Source organism: Lissotriton helveticus, chromosome 7, assembly GCF_964261635.1.
Source record: "Lissotriton helveticus chromosome 7, aLisHel1.1, whole genome shotgun sequence".
In the NCBI taxonomy this organism is placed as follows: domain Eukaryota; kingdom Metazoa; phylum Chordata; class Amphibia; order Caudata; family Salamandridae; genus Lissotriton; species Lissotriton helveticus.
In genome coordinates, this window is record NC_136068.1 from 143,999,061 (window position 1) to 144,022,261 (window position 23,201).

The 23,201-nt window shown below is 45.0% G+C and overlaps 1 protein-coding gene across 7 annotated transcripts in view; it reads left to right on the forward strand.

Annotated features, from left to right (window-relative positions):
* Nucleotides 1–2,668: 2,668 nt before the first annotated feature.
* The window catches only part of EFCAB8 (EF-hand calcium binding domain 8), a 1,715,964-nt gene continuing 1,695,431 nt past the window's right edge, over nucleotides 2,669–23,201 (forward strand). For 6 of the 7 annotated variants that reach the window (XM_078651813.1, XM_078651812.1, XM_078651816.1 and 3 more), the window contains exon 1: nucleotides 2,703–2,794. In XM_078651813.1, the coding sequence (XP_078507939.1) occupies nucleotides 2,742–2,794 (53 nt within the window). In that variant the 5' untranslated portion in view covers nucleotides 2,703–2,741. Of the gene's footprint in view, nucleotides 2,795–23,201 lie in introns of all 7 variants that reach the window. The other variant, XM_078651814.1, reaches the window with a different exon arrangement.

Consider the following 23,201-nt stretch of genomic DNA (forward strand, 5'->3'; position numbering starts at 1 on the left):
GAAGTAAGTGAAGGGTCAGGAATACAGGTGGGGGCTGTATCGCTCCTCAGCGAGGGCTCAGGAGACAGGAGCTGAATCTGGTGTCCGGGCCCTTTTGAGGCCTAGAAACGGGGACTTTACAATGAAATAACGTGCACACTGAGAAACGTGGCAACGTAACTTTACATAGGCCTGATATTCATAGTATTCACGAGAACTGGAAACTGGCATACTAGAGATGGACACAACTGTAATTGCGTCTTTAATCAAACATGGGGAATACATATGCATATTAATCATGCACATATAACATAAGATGGGGGACACGTAGGGACACAGAACATGGCAAAATTTACTTTTCCACAATCCTTCAAACTACACGGTGTTCGAACATGTAGGCAGGCAGTTAAACTGTGTTTAAATCCAACTAAAACTAAATTAAACTGTCGGGTCACAAAGTTTTTTTAACTAGTTGCAAAAGGTACAAGAGTACGCTGATTGCAGATCAACAAAAGATAGCTCGAACTGTTCCACGATGGCAGCTTGAAACATCTGAGGACGCACCACAGGCACCAGACGTCGAGGGAGCTACCTAGTATGGTACAATGTGGGGAAGTACAGCTTCCTAAAAGAACAAAACTACAAAAAAAGGTACAAGAGCAAGTTAAGTGCGTCTTAAAAGGAGATAGCGTGATCTGCCCCTTGATGACAACCTGACATACTTGAAGACCCACCACGGACACTCAAAGTAGAGGCAACCATGGAACAATGGTACAAAGCGCGAAGTATGTTCTCCCTAAAACCTACTTTTCAGAGACGTTGATGAACTAACGTAATGCAAATTCCTTTCTTCTTAATTTTATTGATGACTACAAACTGACATTAAGGTAAAGAGAAAACGGCTGGCAAGGAGTAATAAATATATATAAATCTATTTCAACATAGGGAACTATATATTGCCCTATAAACAGTACTAAGTCCTGTTGTTAATTAATCTATCTTAGTTTTTTTTTTAAATCACATACCACAGGCACATTTTTTACGACTTTTTGTTGTCGTTATTTGTTATCGGTGTAATGATTTTTTAGTCATCAATATTTCGATATTCTCTTTTTTTTAGTCATCAATATTTTTCATTTTGATATCAACTTTTCTGACAAACGTTTGTCCGAAAAGATGATATTAAAATGAAAGAGAATATCGAAATACTGATGACTAAAAAATCATTACAATGATAACAAATAACGACAACTAAAATTCGTAAAAAATGGGCCTGTGGCATGTGATTTTTTTGAATTACGATAGATGAATTAACAACATGACTTTGTATTGTTAATAGGGCAATATATAGTTCCCTATGTTGAAATAGATTTATATATATTTGTTCCTCCTTGCCAGACGTTTTCTCTTCAGCTTTGTGTAGTACTTTGCCCAGGTAGAGGAGGGTAATTTGGGTGAACCCTGACAATTTTAGTTATACAAACTGACTTTAAGCAATTGTTAAATTTAGAAAACTGCATAAAATTAATTTTTAGCAATTTTAGCAATGATTTACTTGTTTTGTTTAACCATGTACAAATAAAAAATGACTTTACCTTACCTGTCCCTAGCAAGTTTACACACTCTTTCTCTACTCTCACAGGTCTCAATCTGCAACCTGTTTCAATCCTAGTCGCCTGAGAACTTCAACTAAAAAAGTGCCTGAAAGAGTATCCTGTGCCAAGTCTAATAATCTAAAGAAAACACTTTTTAATGCTATCACCCAGCAAATATAATATAGAATCAAAGTATTTGAATGTCACAGAATGCTTGTTTCCTGGCTGCGTATTTTTCTGGTGGTTTGCACCAGATAACTTCTTAGTTTCTCATTGCTCAAATGGGTGTCATTTCTCATATTTATGTTTCTCTTGTCTTCATCGCTTGATTTTGCCCACGAGAAAGTGTCACTCCTAGTCGTTGAAATGCCACTCATAATTACACTAAAATTATGAAAATGTCACACATAGCAATCTAAATCCTTGGCAGATGTGGCACTGTGATCTTGTGAACTCTGCCCATGTCTATCCACTTGGGCACGTTCCATACCTGGCGCCTTTTGGGGCACTTCAAAGGCTTTGAACTTCTTTCGTTGGCAGACCTGAAAACATTTTAATATCGGACCCTACGGCGGCACCAGCTATATTCACTATTTGTTTGCATTTTTATATGGCGCAGACTATATAGGAGCGCTTTACATGAGCACCACGGGTAGAATAAGCTTTTGTCCAGAATCACGGGATGGTGTTGAGCTGATGGAGAGACTTGAACCTTCTTCCACAGTTCCAAAATTGGCAGCTCTAGCCATAACGCCACTTCGTGGGCAGAGTAAAGGTGTCGGCCTGAAGACACCTGAAAACTCAGCTCTTTATTTGCTCGAGGTTCCAAAACGAACTCGGGCTGAGCCAAGGTCAGTTTGTAGGCTCGAGCTTTCAGTAGCTTGCCCACTTCTTTGGGAGGCCTTGGGTCCTGTTGTGCGGCGTTGGATTGTCCCTGGGAAGAACGTAGTTTGCATAGTTTATAAACAGCAGATAAGATTTGAGCTTTTTCGTTTTGCGACACAAACCAATTAATTCTGCAAAGCAGCTCCCCTTGCTTCATTGGCCACCGCGGATGACGTCATACGTTACGACACTGACGCAGGCAACGTCTTTGTCGGTAGCGGGCCATTGCGTCACTCACTCCGGGATGACTTCACGGGTGTTGGCGTAGTCTTCGGGGCTGTAATGGCAAAGGAACCGAGATCCCTCTACAACCCCTCGCGGGGAGGGTACGCCTGGTGAGAGAACGGGCGATATAACGGGGGGCGTAGTAACGAGAGTTTGTTATGTACGGCATTAATTGTGTTGGAGGGGAGGTACGCAGTGTCTACACTCAGATAATAGGGGAGGCAATAAAGTAAGACGACTGAGGTAAACATAGTGACGAATGAGAGGAGGATGAAGAAGAACCATAAGCCAAATCACGTAGATTTATTTTTTGACGGGTCTTTAGGGCAAGACCTTCCCCAGTTTGCTTGCATGCCTCCTCGCTTCAGTAGCGCGCTGTCCGTTATTTGTGAGTTTTCCCGCTTACTTCAGCTTGAACTGCATGTGCTTCGGCTTATGACCATATGGGAGCGAGCTTACTTGTCATAGACTGTAAAAACTGAGGACAGGATGTCATAATAAAGGATCAATGTGTATGGTCTCGTTTGAATTCTAAAATGGACATATGCCACAACAAGAAGTATTAACAGGTTTATATTCTTTGTATAATACTTAGCAAAATTAAACTTTCCGCTCATAGCTGAGTTTATTTAAAGATTAAAACAACTACCAAACGTACACACTAAGCAGAATTTGACGGCCAACATCAAAAATAGTTCACATTTCTTCCCCTGTATTATGAACAGTAATGACAGAAGTAGGGCTCTGTTGTTGAATGTGGACTTGGAGTACATTGGCATGATAATTTTCTGTTTGAATGTGTAATTTGTAGGTTTCGATTGCGACTGCGCATGTCTTGTATGGGTTCTTGCTTGTGAGGGGTATTGTTTACAATAAAGGACTTGGAGGTGATACACTGTTTGCCATTTGATGATTTTTTATTTTTTTTGCAGAGTTTTATATAGCGCGAACTAGAACCGAACCGAATCAGTTATCAGAGCGCTTTACATAGCACCAGTTACGTTACATGAGGACACGCATTCATTTTAGGCACGGGGAGATTAAGTGATTTGCCCAGAATCACAGGGGTTTTTTGGCGTCGTTCCCGAGACTCGAACCCAGATCCAGGTCCGAGGTCGAGCGCCTTAGCCGTTAGGCCAACCCCTCTCCCCAGACTTCTTAGTCACTCTGCTTTGCTGCTTCCTAATTGGCCTGCGCATGGCAGGCGTCACTTTCTTTTCTTTCTGTAGTGCACAGACCAAGCACGGATTAAGTCAATTTAATTAGTTTGCTACGAAGGGAAAGGGGAGGGGAACAGAGGCTGTCTCGAAGGGTTTGACACCGACCTCAAAAGAGATTACAGAACCACACCCTCTAGTCCTGTTTGTAATTAAAGTAAACACTGACTGGTTTTGAGGTCTAAGAATGAATAAGTAGAACTCGGTAATCAAAATTTTGTTAATCGTGAGTTTATTCAATACTTTATGCATCAAAAGGTATTCTTTGTCTGCCAACGCGTGTTTCATGACAATATGTCCTTTCATCAGGGCCAAGAACTATAAGTTTCACATGAGCTGTTCAATTCTACTGGAACTATCTTTCACAGAATAAGAGGTGTGAGTGAAAATGAAGCACTATTCATATTCATCTTTAATAATGCTCCTAACATATACTCAGTATATTGTAATTGTATTTATTTAGTGCTCACTACCTCTGACGAGGAGTCAAAGTGCTTTTAGGCAAGCATCACGCTATTCCGGAAATGAAAAAGATTAGTGGCGGATGAGTATAGGGAAATATGAGTATAGTATTAGAATAGGGAGGTACACGTTAATTTGAAAAGAGGACATTCAAGTCTGTTAGTTGGATTGATTAGAGTTATTTTTGGAGGCATAGAAGAGGGAAGAAAACCAGAAGTGTTAATTGAGAGATCAAAGTAGTAAGTTGAGGTTTGGGATGAGTAAATGAGAGATGGATGAGGGAAGAGCCTCTAGAAAGGGATTAGGGATAAAGCAAATCAGAGTAGAAAAATGAGGTTTGTGATTAGTCAAAGGAGAGATGACAGGAGGGAGAATTTAGTTGAGTTGTTTGGGAGATCATAGTAGTACACTGGTGTTTGGGGTAGGCCAGGGGGTGTAGAGGAGGGAGGAGTCTAGGAAGAGTTATTTTGGCGAACATAGTAGAAGAGTTTGGAATGAGAGAGAGAGTGAAGATAGAGGCTACATTGATAGAGGTGTAGGGTGATGGTAGGACAGAGTAAAGCTTTTGAGAGTTTTTTTCTTGTTCAATAGGACTAAATAATATATAGATACATAATTACATAGTAAAGGAATATATATTGATATTTGTGTGTTTTGTTTTTGTGGAGTATTGAAAGGAGATATTGATAAAGTGGTTTTGTGTGAAAGATTTGTATGTGCAGTACTGCTAGTTAGTGTTTTTTAAATAGTACAGGGGTGGTGATGTGTTTTGGAGAGGAGTATGTGGTGTGTAAGAGGGGATGGACAAAGAGTTTGTTTTAGATTTGATCTCTGGTATAGGTAATGTGTTTGGTGGAGTGGCGTGTAAGGATTGTATGGTTGTGTGTAATTTGTTAAATCAGGCGGCGAGTGTTGGTGGATAGTTTGATGGAAGGCTGAGTATAGGTTTTGTCATTATAAAAGGGGATCTGTTAGGAGCAAGAAGAAGATAGAGCTTTGTTGTTTCAATAGGGAGTGTGTCTGGATGCATTAAAGTTATACATCAAGTGGCTTTGTGTTCTGTTGGTGATGTATAGATTTGTTAGTGGTTTAGGACAGAGTTGTGTTTTGTGTGAGAATGCCGGTGCCATAGTGTTGTAGTTGGGGGTAGAATTGTGTATATGTATGGTTTGTGGGGTTTTGTAGAGGTTGTGTAGTGGTTCAATACACATTGAAATCTCTATGAGGTTTATTTGTGGTGCATGAGTAGAGTGCCTTTGCTAATATTGTGTTTGGATGTTGGCCGATGGAGGGCTTAAGGTGGTAGCTTGTAAATGAACATTGGGAAGCATCTCTGGCCAGAGGCCCAACCCTAACAGGCAACTGCCCATCTCCTCTCCACCAAGCCAAAACAGGTAACTGACCTTCTCCTCTCCGCCGTTAGCCTCGACGCCCGGGCTGAGATGCTCCGAGCCCTATGCTTAAAATTGCCCTACAGGAACACTGCGAGGCCTGGGTGAGTGCCAAAGCGAAAAAAAAGCATCTGCAGTAACTCCATCCCAAGTAGCAAGACAGTTACTGCACTGAGCCCGACACGGCTCCCATAACACCCCAAAACCTGCAGCACTCTGGGCAAGCCACCGTGACTACCACTGCACCACGTGGCAGCTCTCCAGATGCCACGCGCTAAGGGACGGACTGACTGCCTAGCCAGAGCAACTAGCCAGCTGTACCTCGCGACCATCAACGCAAACCGCACCAGAGGCTGGAAGAGACACCCGAACGCCCCACTACCCTGCCAGAAGTGGCGGCCCAGCACACTAACTGCCCACTGCGACCGGCTGCAGACGGGCGACCACCGGAGTGTCACTGTACCCCATGGACTAGCTGCACCAGGACACCACACAGCGTCCCGCTAACTGATCGGCAACAGCAGCCAGCAGATCACAGAGTGCGCACCGCCATCACCAGGAAGACTCCCTGCTCACGCCCCGTAGCTGAAACGGACTCTCCAGGTGAATGTCACACTGGAGCCCCAAGGTGCCCCAAGCTGCGCCAGCACAAGACAGCATCACAGAGGCAAGAGCACCGCCTGCCACCTCTACGAGGTACGGGGAGTGACTGACAAATCCCCACAAGGAACTGCAAGAAACACAAGCAGCAACAGCAACGACAACCCCACTAGCAAAAGTGGACAACCAGCCAAGACGGGAATATCTCAAGGGAAATACCCCAACAACAGCGCGAGGAAAGACCGGTGTGGAACAGCACCACCCGTGGATACTCAACGCAACCACACCCAGCACCGACCTCGCGTCATCTTTTCCTCCCAGAACACAAGCACCCCACGTGCCAGGAAGGCGTCCAAGAAGAGAACCGAGTACGCAAAGAGCACGCAAAGCCAGGAGCGCGCAGAAAGCCGTGCCTGTGCACCTGACTGTACAGTCAGCACCCCGGAGACCTCTCCACAAAGAAGCCCTGCTGCAGGCCAAGGACCACCTACGGTGTCCTCCATCACACTGCCTCAAGATGGAGTCAGCCGCGACCCAAGAGAGGAGCCGCACACCCCACGTGGTAAGCCGCCACAGCACCAGGCACTCCAACAATCAGCGACACAAGACCGAACGTCACGTCGCCCAGCAAGCAAGGAAAACGTCACAAAGTGACTAGTCCAGACAAGCATGCCAGAGCAAAAGCAGAAGCCGGAGCCATGACAGCTCCACCTTGCGGTCCAAACGCAACGCCCTCGGAGAAAAGAAGAAGAGTGACAGCCCTGTCACCCCGAAGACCGGATGAGCACAGGTAGGCTGAACAAGCCAACAAAGGGAGAAGACTGAGGACTCACAGCCAGCCAAGAGCACACCCTGACACACTAGACAGCGACCAAGGCGGGCCGGCGTCCCTGGATACAGCCTCATGGATGAACTGAACATAAGCCGCAGCAAGCGCCAACCGCGTCTCATCCTAATGCTTCCCCAGGCGACCACCCGTCCTTGAGCGTCGGCAGTCTAAGTCAATCGCATCCCTGCTCCGGTCTGCAGATGCCACAGGTGAAGATCAGCACTGAGTGCCCACCCTCACACCGCCTCAAGATGGAGTCGGCAGTGGCCCCACAACAGGCAAGAGAGGATCCCCACACTCTACGTGTCAAGCCACCACAGACACTCTACCTCAGCAAGGTAGAGGCACAGGGCTGCCAAGTCTCTCCGGACATCCAACACTCCCAGCAAGTCTCCAACACCTGCCATCCCGAGTCACCACGTGGCTGGCAACCACCATCACCTCAGCCATCAGCACCTGCGCCAAACAACACCACTGCCAGAGATCGGCAGAGTGGACTGGCAATAGGTCCAAGAAGTTCAAATAAGACGTGGTCCGCGAGAATGGACCAACGAACTTCGACATCATCAAGAACCAGAAGTAAAACTATCAACAGAAGAAGGTCGCGGCGACCGGTCCAGTCACAGAGTGAAAAGAAGACAGTGTCCTAGAGCCGGGACAAGACCAGAAGGAAACGGCTGGAGTGCACGCCGCTCGGAGAAGCCTGGTCAGGAGGACAAGAGCAGCTAGATGACCGGACCGCGTCGCGAGGAAGAAAAGAAGGAAGGAATCGAAGGGCATGGTGCCACCAGAAACAACAACGTCCAGGAAGATGTGAAGAGGTGTGGCGAGCCAACACGCACCAGAAGAGAACGTGACACGCGCCACAACATCAAGTACAAGGACATGCATGTCCTGGGGAACATCGGTAGCACCAGGAAAAAAACCAGGCATCTACTTACAAGTCCTCTGACAACCCGCCGGCTGCAGGAATGAACAGGCTCGACCATTGGCAACACCCACCTTTGGGATTGAGCGGAAGTCTGGACGGGGAGAGCGCTCAGACGTCCGGCAGAAGGAGAACTGACCACTCCACGCCAGCCCGTGGATATCCAAGGGGCAAAGGCCTCAGGGACACCGGTGGCAGAGGGTCCCGACAAGAGAGATGGACCCATCGCCGTCTACCCTGTACGTCCCAGGAAGAAGAGGAACTTGTGCGCAAAGGCAGGAGTCAACAACCACCCTCCAGGCGGAGCTACGGACTCTGAGGTAGTACTCTCATCGTCTCCTCCATTCACACGCAGACAGTGGAGTTGGAGCAACGCTGCGGAGAACACCCGGCCCGGTGGAAACCTGATGAAGAGGGCCTCTGGGATATCTCGTGGCAGGGGAACACCCGCGAGAGGGGCGTCCTAGTGAGAAGGATGTCTTTCAACTACTCCCTCATTTGCAAAGAGAAGCCACGCTGCCTACACTAAAGAAGCCAGGACTGTGTGGTAAAAAAACACAACATCCATCAAATCTACCGTCTTGTCATCTGTTTGTCGTCACCCCAAGAGCGAGACTGAAAATCCAGAAGGGTACATCTACGGAGCACCAGGACGTCGTGCCCATGTGAACTAGTAGTTCCAGCTGCAAGTTTCCACCGTCGTCATCCGTCAAGCAGCTGAAGAGACTTTTGTAAAAAAAAAATTGTGACAACAGTGTATTGTGTGTTTATTTCCTCCTGCAGGTTCGGACTTTGTTCCTTTCATTTTTATTAAAGTTTGGGAGGAATGTAATGTCCTGATGGACACGTTCTAGTCTTTCTGCAACCTGTAACTCACACTATACACCCACCCACCACCGGCGTCACAAGTCAGGTGACCCGGTCAATAAAGGGGCCGAGCGCACAGGCTCGAGGCCAGTTTTACTAACCCACTACCTTGTGTCTGCGTCCCTCATTAAAGCGCCATGTGGGCGTAAGGCCCAACACTACAGTCGGGTGAGAAACCAAGCTCTCTAACTCATATGGCTCCCGGGGAGACCAATCAAAGAAAAACAATGCGAGGGCTGTGGCTTCAGAGTCGCGGCTGCAGATTGTGCTATTCCTGGAGAAACTTGGACAACGGAGTAACAAGGTCTTGCTGTATCCAAGGCAGCAAACGGAAAAAAGAGCTTACAGTGCTCGTATGATGTATTGTATTCTCACAATATTGGTACGATGTCCTAACGCTGGGTGATGCAGGGGGTGAGGGGGGTGTCAAAAAATGGCGTTTGGCCATCCAGAAGCAAGCCAAAATACAGACTGTGTTATGAGTATTATTCCAGATTAATATGAAGAAGACTTAATTTTCCGTCACACTTATTGTTCTGTGAAAGATAGTTCCTCTCAGGATCGCACTCCGCAGGATCCGTATGCAGAAGAAATGCTCCACCTCCGGACCCCCCCCAAACACCCCGACTGTTCTCCCATCTGAGGGCTTACTGGGATCACAGAGTTCTCAGGATCAACTCGAACAGGGAGTTCTGGAAAGTGACGGGAAATGAAGAATCCTCCAGAACAAACAGAATCACGAGCAATGATTCCTAGTCCCGCCCCGCTATATCCTGTTACCGCAAAGGAGCATGGTACCTGTAGTTCTTGGCCCGTAAGTCATGGGAGTTGTAGTCCAGGTAGGCGCGGTATGGAGCTAGATCCTGACAGTACGCCCTCCTCCCAGGCGCCTCCTAGGACCAGGCTTGTCGGGAAACCTCGAATGGAAAGACCTGACCGCCCTGGGGGCATGCACATTGTGAAGGCTCCCAAGAGTCATCCTCAGCCGTATAACCTTTCCATGAGACCAAATACCAAAGCACCCCCCTACGGCGTTCAGAGTCACGAATAGACTTCACCTCGTACTCCAGTCCACCATCGCATTCTACAGGAGGCGGAGCCATTCTGCGTGAGGATAGAGCCTTTTTCAACAACTGCACATGGAACACTGGATGGATTCTCAGTGAAGCAGGCAACTTCAACTTGTACGCCACAGGATTGACTTGACGCACTATGGGATAAGGACCAATGAACCTTGGATGATAGACACTCCTCATCTTGAAACGGATGTATCGTGTTGAGAGCCACACCCTGTCTCCCACCTGGAACAGAGGACCTTGAACACGGTGTTTGTCCTCCCATTTCTTGTACACCTCCTTCGCTTTCATCAGATGTTTTTGAACCCCCCTATGCACCTTCCTGAAAGCCATAACACGTTCTCTCACCGTGGGCTGGTTGGTCAACTCAGCGGGGATGTCTATCGGCAAAGTGTTGGCATCATAACCAAAGTTAGCCTTAAAAGGCGACATACCTGTTGAACTGTGCCACGTATTGTTATATGACAACTCAGCCATCCATAGTAAATCCACACTGCCTCAGAGTAACAGCGCAAGTATTTCTTCAATGTCTGGTTTAGGCGTTCCGTTTGTCCATCCGTTTGAGGATGGAAGCTGGTAGAGAGCGCTGACTCAACGCCCAATGCCTTACACCACATTTGCCAAAAGCGAGCGATGAACTGAGGCCCCCTATCAGATACTATAACTCGTGGAATGCCATGTAACCTTATGACTTGCGAAGCCAGCAATTGAGCGGTTTGACCTGCCGTAGGGAGGTTTACACAGGGTATAAAATGTCCCATCTTTGTCAGATTATCTACAACCACCAACACTGCTGAATTGCCCTGATCCAAAGGTAAGCCTGTTATGAAATCCAGACTTATGTTCTGCCAAGGGCGAACAGGGGTGGGCATGGGCATCAATAGTCCTTTCCGTTTGATGTTCTCTCCTTTAGCTCTGGCACAGGTTTCACACTTCCCCACCCATTTGGAAACATCTAAGACCTAAGACTCCCACCAGAAATGTCTTCTAAGCAGTCTCACAGTCTTGGTAATCCCTGGATGTCCTGCTGATGGAACATCATGACACCAGCTAAAGGCTTTCATCCGCAATTCCTCTGTAGGTAGAAACAAATTCTCCCCCTGAAAAGGCAACCCCTGTCTCACCTTCCTGCCTGGTTTCTGAGCAGCCCAACGCTCCCATGATCCCAAAGACCTTGAACTCTTAATGTCTCCCAAAAACCTCTCAGCACGAACCGCACACACTACCTTGGTAGGAGGGAGTATGGAGTGCTGGACTTCCTCAGGCGGCTCTGTGCTTATTTCCTGCCTGGACAGCGCATCTGCTTTCCTGTTCTCTACACCAGGACGAAAGGTTACCACAAAATTATATTCAGAAAAGAACAGCATCCACCGCATCTGTCTTTGCGTTAAATGACTCGCTGAGGTCATGTATTGGAGATTCCGATGAGCGGTGTATACGGTCACCGCTTGACTAGACCCCCAGAGGTAAGGTCTCCATTCTTGAAATGCTCTTTTGATAGCCAGCAGTTCTTTCTCTGCTATAGTATAGTTGACCACAGCAGGGCTCAATTTCTTTGACAAATAAGCAACAGGATGGAGCTGGCCATTGTCTGAATCTCTCTGGGATAGTATCGCCCCAACGGCTTCGTCAGAAGCATCCGCTTCCACTATGAAGGGTCTTTCCAGTACGGGGTGTGCCAACACGGGTGCGGTGGTAAAGGCTCTTTTCAAAGCCTGGAAAGCTTTGTCAGCCTCAGAAGTCCATACGAATTGTGATCCCTTTCTTAACAGCCTTGTGATGGGAACTGCTGTCTGAGAGAAGTGCAGTATGAACCGGCGATAATAATTCGCGAATCCTAAAAAACTCTGCACTTCTCTCACATTTCTTGGGGCTGGCCAATCCTGCACAGCCTGTACCTTTCTTTCAGACATCTGTAGGCCATGAGGACCAAGATTAACTCCCAGGAACTCCACTTCTTGCACCCCAAATTCGCATTTGCTCAACTTTACGTACAACCTATGCTCTTTCAGTTTGTCCAGTACCCTACACACTTGGGCGGTATGACATGAGACATCCTGAGAGTATATCAAAATATCGTCAATGTACATTACCACAAACCGATCCACATACTCCTTCAGCACATCATTTATAACAAATTGAAATGCTGCCGGAGCATTACAAAGCCCGAAGGGCATCACCAAATATTCATAAAGACCGAATCTTGTCTTGAACGCCGTTTTCCACTCGTCTCCCTCTCTTACCCGGACCAGGTGATAAGCCCCACGTAAGTCCAAACGGGTGTAAATCTTGGCCTCTCTCACCTGGTCGAGCAAGACTGAAATGAGGGGAAGAGGGTAGCGATTGCGTATGGTGTTTTTATTTAATACGCGTAATCTACACACACTCTTAAATCTCCATTAGCCTTTGCAATGAAAAACAGGGGAGATGCCGCTGGAGAGCGGGAAGGCCTGATGAACCCCAAATGCACATAGTGGTCTATGTATTCTTTCAAGTGGGTGGTTTCAGGCACAGACAAGGCGTATACTCTGCATGTCGGTATTGTAGCCCCCTCCACCAGATCTATTCGGCAGTCATACTCCCTGTGAGGGGGTAAGGTTTCTGCTTTACTCTCACTGGAGACATCACTGTAAGCCCTATATTCTTTGGGTAGTTGGACATTTGTTTCTGCCGCGGTAGCAGCCAAGAACAGTGTTGCTAACACCGCAACATGGGCCGGAACACATGGTACTAAATGATCATGACAATATTTGGGTACAAAACGAAAAGCCTTTGTCTTCCAATCCACCACAGGATTGTGTCTGTGCAACCAAGGCATGCCTAGGATAACCTCATATTGAGGAGCAGCGATGATATTCTCTGAGTGCACATATCCATGCAATACCAAAGACAAACCTATTTCACTGGTTCTTTCAGTTATCTGACCTGATGTTAACGGTTGCCCATCAAAAGCCAAAACATCTTCAGGGTTCTCTCTGGGGACACGAGACAACTCTAAACGTGTTACTAAGCCCTCGTCAATAAAATTGCCTGTGGCTCCAGAATCCAACATCACCATAACCTGATGTTGCTCATGATCACTTTCAATAGTCATTACTACCACGAGATGCGCCTCAGTTTCCTCGGGTCCTGCAGAGGACAGCGAGGTGAGTTTCCATTCCTGTCCCCCTTCAGCCCTGGGTTTGTTTTCTTCCCTTGCTGCTGTATCTGATATACTGGAAGATACCGCCACCTTCTTGAACCTGTTAAAGCTACCCGAATTCTTGGGTTTGGAGGGGCACTCCCTAACGTAGTGCCCCTTCTTCCCACAGTACATGCATAAGCCCTGTACTCGCCTACTCTCCCTTTCTTCTCTTGACAAAGGAGCCCTAAGAGCTCCAATCTCCATAGGCTCAGGAGCAGATTCAGATCCGCCCGGACTTCTGCGAGGAGTTCGTTCATAACTATAAGTCCCTTTGTCCCAACGTTTTCTACTACCCCCTCTCTCTGTTAAACGGCTATCCAATCTTAACGCCAAATACACCATGTCCACATATGTGGTGGGCTGTGGATCCACCTGAGCCACCACGTCTTTCAACTCCTCTTTTAACCCTAGGTAGAAAAGGGACATCCTTTTCTCCTCTGGCCACTCCACTTCTGCCACCAACCTGTTAAACGCAGTCAAATAAGGAACCAATTCTCCCTTACCCTGTCGTAATTCTAGAAGTTCTCGATCTGCACTACAAGACGTAGCCCTCCGATCAAAAACCCTCTCAAATTCTGTTCTAAAAGCGGACCAATCTGACAGGATAGCATCATCACGTTTTACTAAGGGCACTGCCCAATTCACCGCATCCCCCACTAGGTATGAGATAGTGAATGCCACCCTAGAATGGTTCGTAGGAAAAGAAGACGGCTTACATGAAAAGTGCATAAGAACTTGGGTCAAGAACACCTGCACCTTTCGTGGGTCACCTGAGAATCTTTCAGGATTAGCCAAAGGGATGGGTGGTGGTACTGTAACCTGTACAGAGGAGGCCGGGGCCGAAGCATTAAAAGGGTTACCACCCAACCTATCCACCTTCTCCCTTAAGGCAGCTGTCTCTGCCTTAGAGGCGGCCAACTCCTGCTGCACCAACACCAGAGCATGCAACACATCCTCCATGGACGCCATTACCCCTACACACGGATCAGGCAGAATGAAATTCTTGGGCTCGTGATTCTGTCAGGATCGCACTCCGCAGGATCCGTATGCAGAAGAAATGCTCCACCTCCGGACCCCCCGAACACCCCGACTGTTCTCCCATCTGAGGGCTTACTGGGATCACAGAGTTCTCAGGATCAACTCGAACAGGGAGTTCTGGAAAGTGACGGGAAACGAAGAATCCTCCGGAACAAACAGAATCACGAGCAATGATTCCTAGTCCCGCCCGCTATATCCTGTTACCGCAAAGGAGCATGGTACCTGTAGTTCTTGGCCCGTAAGTCATGGGAGTTGTAGTCCAGGTAGGCGCGGTATGGAGCTAGATCCTGACAGTTCCAGTCGCATTTAACAGCTGATGTGAAACATATATTTCTTGGCCCTAATGAAGCGACATGTCGATGAAGAATATCTTTCTTTCGATGCATAAAGTATCGCATAAATTCCCGATTGAGTACCTACATTTTGATTACAGAGATCTACTCATTCAGTCTTAGACATCAAAATCAGTTAGTGTTTACTTCAATTTAATTAGTGTCTGCTCCTGGTTGCGCTGTTATTAAGGTACGCCTTTCAGAACATTTAGTCTGTTTTCATTTCTCATGCTGCATTCTACCTTGTCCATTTTTAAAAAGGGTTTATCCTCGCCTGCATCTTTTGGCTTACTCGTACAACTAAAATAAAATTACATTTTACATGGGTTGATTAAGCTGCTACAGGTATTAATGCCATACTAACAACACATTAACACCTTCATAATGCTTGCAGACACACCTATTTTTTGTTGTTTTCACCATTTTGTCCCGTTTCTGCCTCATACCTTTGCTTTGATTTTGTTTGGTTTCCTGTTTAAGTTACTTAGTGCCCCAACTCTACCATTCTACGATACTTTTTTTTCCCTTCATAATTCTATTTATTTGATATATAACATGAAGTACAACAAAGGTAAATGTGCATTAAGATCACTACATGTAATGTACACACATCGGATAATCTACGTAGTTATCTAGGAGAGTACAATCCTACATATCAAACCAAATTATTCATACAGGCTTGAATTCCATTCCCTTACAAATATATACGTCTCTTTCTCCCCATAACCTCTCCCACCTACATCTTGGATGCACTTCTGTGTGGCTAAATGTACTGTCTTTGTCTTGGATATCCACCTGGAACTAAGGCATGAGTGTGTTACCCATCTCCTCTGAGTTGTTGCCCTGAGTGTCCAAAACATTGTTTTTCATCGTGATGTTATATTCCTGGGAATCTTCCAGTGGAGGATTAAGTAGATACATTTTCAGTGGGGCCCATATATCCTTCGCCCACGATGTGGCCGTGAGCAGCTCCGCATATGTCAGTGTTTGTTCCTGCCAGAAGAACATATCTCGGAGCCATTTCTTCAATTTGGGGGCCCTCCTCTGTCCCCATTTGCAGGCTACCCTACGTTTAGCTAGAAGGAGGCCCCAACATGACATATCTCCTATATTCCGCATCCGCCTGTGCGGTGTATCTCCGCAGAGCTAATAATGGGGACATTAGTAGCAATGTTTTTATCATTTGTGTCATTGATGTAAAGACCTGCTGCCAATAGTGAGGTATGATATCACAGCCCCAGGCAAGGTGTAAAAAAGCAGCTCCTTCGGTTCCACATCTATCCTCATCATCTCTTAGATGAAATTTGTGCATCTTAACCGGCGTGTAATAAGTGCTAAGGAGGAACTTGAAATGAATTATGCACAGATGGCTACTGGCAGATATCTGTCCCATTTGTGTACAGCAGTACTCCCATCGTTTGTCAGATAATTCAGACTCCATCTCTCTTTCCCATTTCCCTCGTGCCTTGCGTTGTCTAGCTGTGTATGCATTCTACGATACTTGACTCCACGCCCCTCCACTCTACTCTACACCACTTCACTGTGTGCCACTCCATGCCACTCTACACAGCTTTACGCCATGCCACTCCACGCCACTAGACTCTGCACCACCACTAACTCTACGTGTTTCCTCAGCACTCCACTCTATGCAAACTCTACACAACTCCTCTCCACTGCACTCTACACCACTCCACACTATGGCACTCCACGCTTCTCTACTCCACTCTACACCACTCCACTTCCTTCTATGCCACTCCACTATATGCTATTCCATACAAATCTAATCCATTCCTCGCCACTCTCCTTTACACCACTCTTCTTTACATAACTCTGCGCCACGCCACTGACTTTTAGCTATGCTGAACAGATGCCACACTGCTATACAAGATGACTAAAAGACATTTGCAAAACCAGTAGCTCTCATGTTGTGTTGCAAATTATTGTTTCTTATTAAAGCTGCAAAAAGGCAGGAGGTTCCTTGCGATATGCACAATTTTAAATTTAGAGGTTAATATGTAAGTAATCAAGTCTGCAAATGACCTAAAAAAAACAAGATATCCATGAATGAAGAGAATACCATCAGTAGACTTCGGAAACATCCTTTACAACGCAACTTTTACCACGCAGTGCTATTACAACGCAGGTTTTACAACAAAAACCATTACAACGCATTGCGCTGGGGGCGCTCTAGGATAGGGAAAAGATTTAATTTACTATCCAACACCTTCCCTAGTGTCCACGGGGACTGGAGTTGGAATAGTAAATTAAGCTATTCACTATCCAGCACCCCAAAGCGCTATGCGTTGTAATGGTATGCGTTGTAAAAACTGCGTTGTAACAGCATGCGTGGTAAAAGCATGCGTTGTAACGTCATACATCCGTAGACTTCTTATTCATTGTATATATCATTTTTCTGAGGGAGGGTAATAAAAGGTTCCTGGGGCTCCAGTGATCACACAGTGAGTGAACAACATAGTGCAGTGCAACAGTGTGTATAATGCTTGAAAAGAATGATAATAAAGTGCTTTTTTGTATGTCATCCCAATAAGAGGTTTGTAATATGAGATGTGATTTCCGACATTAATATAGATTTGTTTATCTTTGATTTCCCACATGTTGACTATTGCTCTTGCTTCAACATTCATGTTTTTGTCCTGATAATGACCCTTCATTCAGTATTGGTTGAATCGCCATAGACTACTAGAACAATAGGAACAGATTTGTTTTGAGCTGTTGTGTTACTTTGAATTCTGGGGCCCAAACATTTGTTATCGTGAAAGTTTGTACGTCACCTGCAAAGTTGATTCATTATTTACAAATGAATCTCTATGCTTCAAATTATGCAGGTAGTCTTTGGACAGCCCCTGTGATCAGATTATGTTGTTAAACCTGGCAGTCTTAAGAAGTTCTGTTACCCAGATCAAATGAATGGAAATATAAGCAAGAATATTTCAAATTAACCTGGATCTCAAGTTCTACTTTAGCAAGTTCGACATAGCACCTATTTTGTGAGTTAGTCCAGGTTAATTTAATTTGAAAGAAAATCCATCAGCAATTATAAGGTGACCCTTTAATCATGCAAAGTGTTTGCTGTTGCGCAGGACCTGATTCCATTGGGATACATGAGTAGTTGTAACTTTTTATTTTTCTGTTTGAACTAGAAACTTTTTTGATCAGTTATTTGATGTCACATGGGACCATTTCAATCAGTCATGGCTTTTTAGTTAGCTGTACTTTAAATTCTGGGATTTTTTAGCCCAAACTCATACTGGGAAAACAACCTATGAGGTCACACAATTCAAAGCACTGAAGGCGAAAAAGACAAGATCAGCTAAAAACCTTGATGATAAGTGGCCACTTAAGGCCATTGCCTCAGTGTTCCTATTCCTAATTTGGGCAGGGACCCTCTAAATGTATTTGTCCATGAAGCATCCCCATTTTATTTCTTTGTTCCTGGCATCAAAGCCCTGGTGGGGGCAGAGATGCGTTTTGGAGAACGCACCTCTTGTCCACTTAAATTCAAAGGAGTACAGGGAGTCGGAGGTAAAACAGATCAGTTTATTCACGCTTAAGCGGATGCAAAACCAACAAGGAAAAATCTGTCCGTGAAGGTAATGAACAACTAATTCTCCTTTCATATTTATACTATACTTCAAACAAGTCTACCTACAGACTTCACTCCCCTTCCCTAATCCAGTGAAAATTTCCTTCCAGTTATACATACAGAAAGAATAGTTAAAAACAGTACATTTTCAAGATACCATCGCTAATTTCAAATTGAATGAAAACAAAAACCAGTGTGGCTTTCCACCTCGGAGAAGAACAAATGATTAACAAAGTCTAATTATTCTAACAACCACTCTGTACTTTTCCAAGGACATGGAGATATAAATAAATAAAAGAATGTACAATGTCAGGACAGACATGGAAAATTCCTCAGACAACGTTGTACAAAGTCAGGTGGATTAAATAAAATGTGCACTCATGTTCATATTATATAACCTTTACCTCAAATGGTCCTAGAACATGAGTTCAACATTTACCAATTGCCTGCTATCATTAACCTTTAGAATCAATAATAGATATTTTGATTTGACCTCTCATATTATGACCGTACTTCATTTTCAGATATTCTCAATTATAGGATTAACAGAAAATAAGCAAGTGTGAAAAGGTAGGGCCGAATTTGACCAAGAACCCTTCAGTATTTGCCCGGCGTTAGCCGCCTCTCATACCATTCGAGATTACCAAACAAAGAGGCAGGCGCTGGAGACGGAAGGCAGGAAACAGGAGTTTATTCCGACGGAGCAGAACACTTCAAATCAGACAACAGGGTATCTTCTCGAGGTGCTCTAACCGCATCTCTGAGGCCTGGCCTCTTATACACAGGTTTATGACTTTATTACATACACTGCATCCGTAATGTTTCTTTGAAGGACAGAAAAGACATCCTCGGAATCCCCGGTCCAGGCCCGTTCCCACACATATCTACAGTAGAGTTCCCACCCCAATCTCAGCATGTGGTGGTTATCGCGCAGCTGGACATTCCGCTGGGAACGGGGATGTGTGTGATCAGTCGGATCTTCGGGGTGCGAAAGCATTGATTAATCCCTGCTCCTTTGATGTGAGGCGAGGTCCTACTGTAGGGGGCAATAAACTGCATCTGTTGGGCTAGGTGATGGCCTGGGATCAGGCCGGACAATCGGGCAGGGAGGAAGAGGTTATCAAAAGGGTCTGTTCTTTGAATGAGATGAAAGAGCGAGGGGGTTCAGCACGGGATGTGGCTCGGAGACAGGGTCGCGTTAGAGGTGCGTTTATGGCCCAAGCAGGAGAGACCGGGGGCTGTCGGGCGCGGGGGAATGCTTGCGAGGCCGGGGAGTGAGGGGGAGAGACGCGCAGGCTATTGGCAGTGGGCAGAGAGGCCACGACACACAAAATGGCTGCCGCTTACGTGCATGATGGGGCCTAAAAGGGACAAGATGGCGTGGCCACTGTTTCACGATTTTCACTTTACTTTCAACAGTGGCTGGGGGTGAACATAAATGAACGCCGCTTATATATATACCTAATTTTAGTCATTTTCCACAGTCCCCAGTTTTTATCATAAGTTAGTTCATTCCTGTTCATGTCACAGGGGAGGTTGTACAAGCTGACATTAGTTATACAATTCCCTTTGGTAGCCCATATGCATTACAGGCAGATGGAAATAATTCTGCTATCAATGCAGACAGAATCGTACATAACCATATGTATGCTAAATCAAGATAGACTAGGACACTTGTAACTACGTTGTGCCAAATAATATAGAGAACCCTCATAAACGTTATGTTTGTTTGGAAATGCGGTTTATTGTATTCTCCGCCCCACATAAACGTTTTGTGGCAAGTATCATTGGGTAATCTATAAAGCGTTATGCCAGCCTCAATCCTGAGGGCTACTCTGGAACAACGTGGCAGTGTCCAGAGATGAGGTATAGAATTCACCACATTGAAGGTTTAACGTTAATAAACAAGCATCACCTATATTAATTTTATTCTGAGACGGTGGTGTTTGTTATTTAAAATCAATTGGGTATACTTTTTGATCATGTTACTCGATCATAGTATATCTCTTAGAACATACACACAGTCAACATGTTTCAGCCCCCTATGGCCCAGCCGGGTCTGTGGGGCTTTCGTCAGGACAAAACAATTTTAAAATGTACTCACACTTTTTGTGTAGTATTTGGACGGTGGGGAATCGACTAGGCGCATAATCCTCCTCCCTAATTTCTGATCGTTCTTTGACTAAAGCAGCGCACAGCTGCGGGAGATTATATGAGCCTCTGTTTCTAGTGTTGCTCATAAGGAACTATTCAATCGAAATGGAGGACAGTGTTGGTTTGAGTTACACAGAGGATGATATAAGTGAAATATTGGCGGCACAACCTTTACTACAGAATCAGGACTTGACCCAGGCACTAGCACAAACAGATGACTGGGAAAGTTTAACCGAGAAAAAACGGGACCAACTAAGAACAGCCATCCATGGCATACTTATGACGGAGTATCTAAGATCTAAATCAGCCCCAAGAGGCCTATGGATTACTAATGCTCCCAGAATTGTTCTACATGATCTAGCTTTTAGACGAGATTGGTCCGCAATATCCTGGAAGTGTACTTTAGACTACCTAGTACTTATTGTCAAAACTGCCAAGCGACTATCAGAAGCACTACTTGTCCAAATACAGACATGTGAGAATGAATTAAAAAAATGCATAGCGCCGGCGGTTTTTAATAAAAGACTAGACGAAATCAATAAGGAAATGGACGAATCTAGAGAATTTTTGATGCAGAGTAAACTTCAAAAACTCAGTAAAGATCTCAAAAAATTCAGCCAGGAGAAAATGCACCCATACACAAAGGAGGAATATACGCGACCTGATCACAACTCTGACAATGATTCAGAAGGAAGATCGACAACAGATGGCTCGGAAGATGGATCCGAAGACCAGGCTTCAAGAAGAGGAAGAAACAACTCACGACAGTTCCGTAACAGAGGAGGCAATAGATGGCAAAGACGCAACTTTAGAGGGAGAGGGTACACTAATAACCAGTTTCCCCCCATGTTTCAACCATTTATACCACCGTATGGACCTTGGATGAATCCTTTCAACCAAGATATGTCCCAGATGCCACATATGATGAACCTCCAAATGTCAGGCCCAGAGAATACAAATCAACAGCCTTTTTTAGGGAGAGGCCAACAACAAAGAGGACGCCCAAAAAACCTAACTTGGAAAGATCAACAGAGGAACATAACAACTCGCAGTATGTCAACGGAAAAACCGGGAACGAGCAAGAACGATCACTGATTATAAACTTGACTGATCAGACTCTAACTGAAGATGAAATTAGAGTCCTGAACAAAGGGCTGGGCTACGTACCGACTCCGACCATGGACACTTTTAAAATAAAATGTGAACTACCGGAATTTTGTCGGGTTCTCAAATTGAAAGCCTACTTTACAAATAAAGAATGTAGCCCGACCGATGGAGATACCAACCTGAAAAGGAAATCTACCTTCAATCCTCCTAATGCCCTCATACCAATTGAGATCCAAACCTTCGAACAGGCTCTTATGAAGGGCATAGAAGAAATACATTTGAACCCCAGTAAGACTTTCCAGAATCTCACAAGGAAAGAACGGACAGCCCTTGAATCATTACGAAGGAATGACAAGATTGTTATAAAACCTGCGGACAAGGGTGGAGGAATTGTTGTTCTAGGGAAAGAAGGGTATAAACAACAATGTTTGAACCTTCTGTCAGATGAAAAATTCTACACCAAGATACTTATTGATCCCACACAAAGGCTCCAAAACACGATTGCGATGATGGTTTACGAAGCAGAATCACATATGTGGATTTCAAAAAAAGAGGCAGACTACTTGATCATAAAGGAACCAAAAACACCGTTCTTTTATTCTCTACCCAAGACGCATAAGAACAAGTCACCTCCCCCTGGACGACCGATAGTATCGGGGATAGGCTCGGTCCTCGAACCTCTGTCCCAATTTGCAGATTATTTTTTGAAACCAATTGTCTAAAATACTCCCACGTACTTAAAAGACACCAGGGATCTTCTGAATCAGATTTTAGAAATGCCATTTGATGTGAACACGATGTTACTAGTGGGATTAGATGTGGAATCACTTTATACCAGCTTACCACAGCAAGAGACTCTACAAATGCTTGAATTATCAAACACCTCGCCACTTTGTGCTTGAATGTTGCCGGTTGGCTCTATCTGAGAATTATTTTGAATTCGATGGCAGTATCTACTTACAGAAGCATGGTACTTCCATGGGCAGTGCATTTGCCCCCTCGGTGGCAGGCCTGTATGTCAGCCAACTGGAAACGGAGAAAATCCTTGTGGACACTAATCCTTTCGTTTCCAGTATTCTACACTGGAAACGCTACATAGATGACGTTCTCATGATTTGGAACAAAGGAAAGGATCTCAACCTCTTTGTTGAATGGCTAAAAACAATAGACGGATGTCTAAAGTTCACGTTTACAGCAAGTGACACCAGCATAGACTTTTTAGACCTCACCATATTTGCAAAAAATGGATTATTGGAAACAAAGACATACACAAAACCTACAGCAAAAAATAGCTTGCTCTCATACAAAAGTTTCCACCCTAAACCCCTTCGAGACAATTTGCCCTATAGTCAGTTCTTAAGAATCAGAAGAAACTGTAGCCAAAAAACTGACTATAACCAACAAGCACATGAATTGAGCCAAAAACTCCTATATCGGGACTATAAGAAAACAACGATAGCAAAATGTCAAAAAAGAGCAAAAAACCAGCCAAGGCTATCTTTACTTGAAACTTACCAAAAGGAACCTGTCCCTAATTTGGTAACATGTGTTACGACATACTGTCCTGCTACCTATATGATCCAAAAGATAGTGAATAAGAATTGGGGCATTTTGAATTCAGGCAATCTGGAATGGCCAAAACCAAGATTTGCCAACCGGAGGACAAGAAATTTGAGAGATTTATTAGTCCACACTCGTCCGAGAAAAGAACTATCTAGCAATATAGAA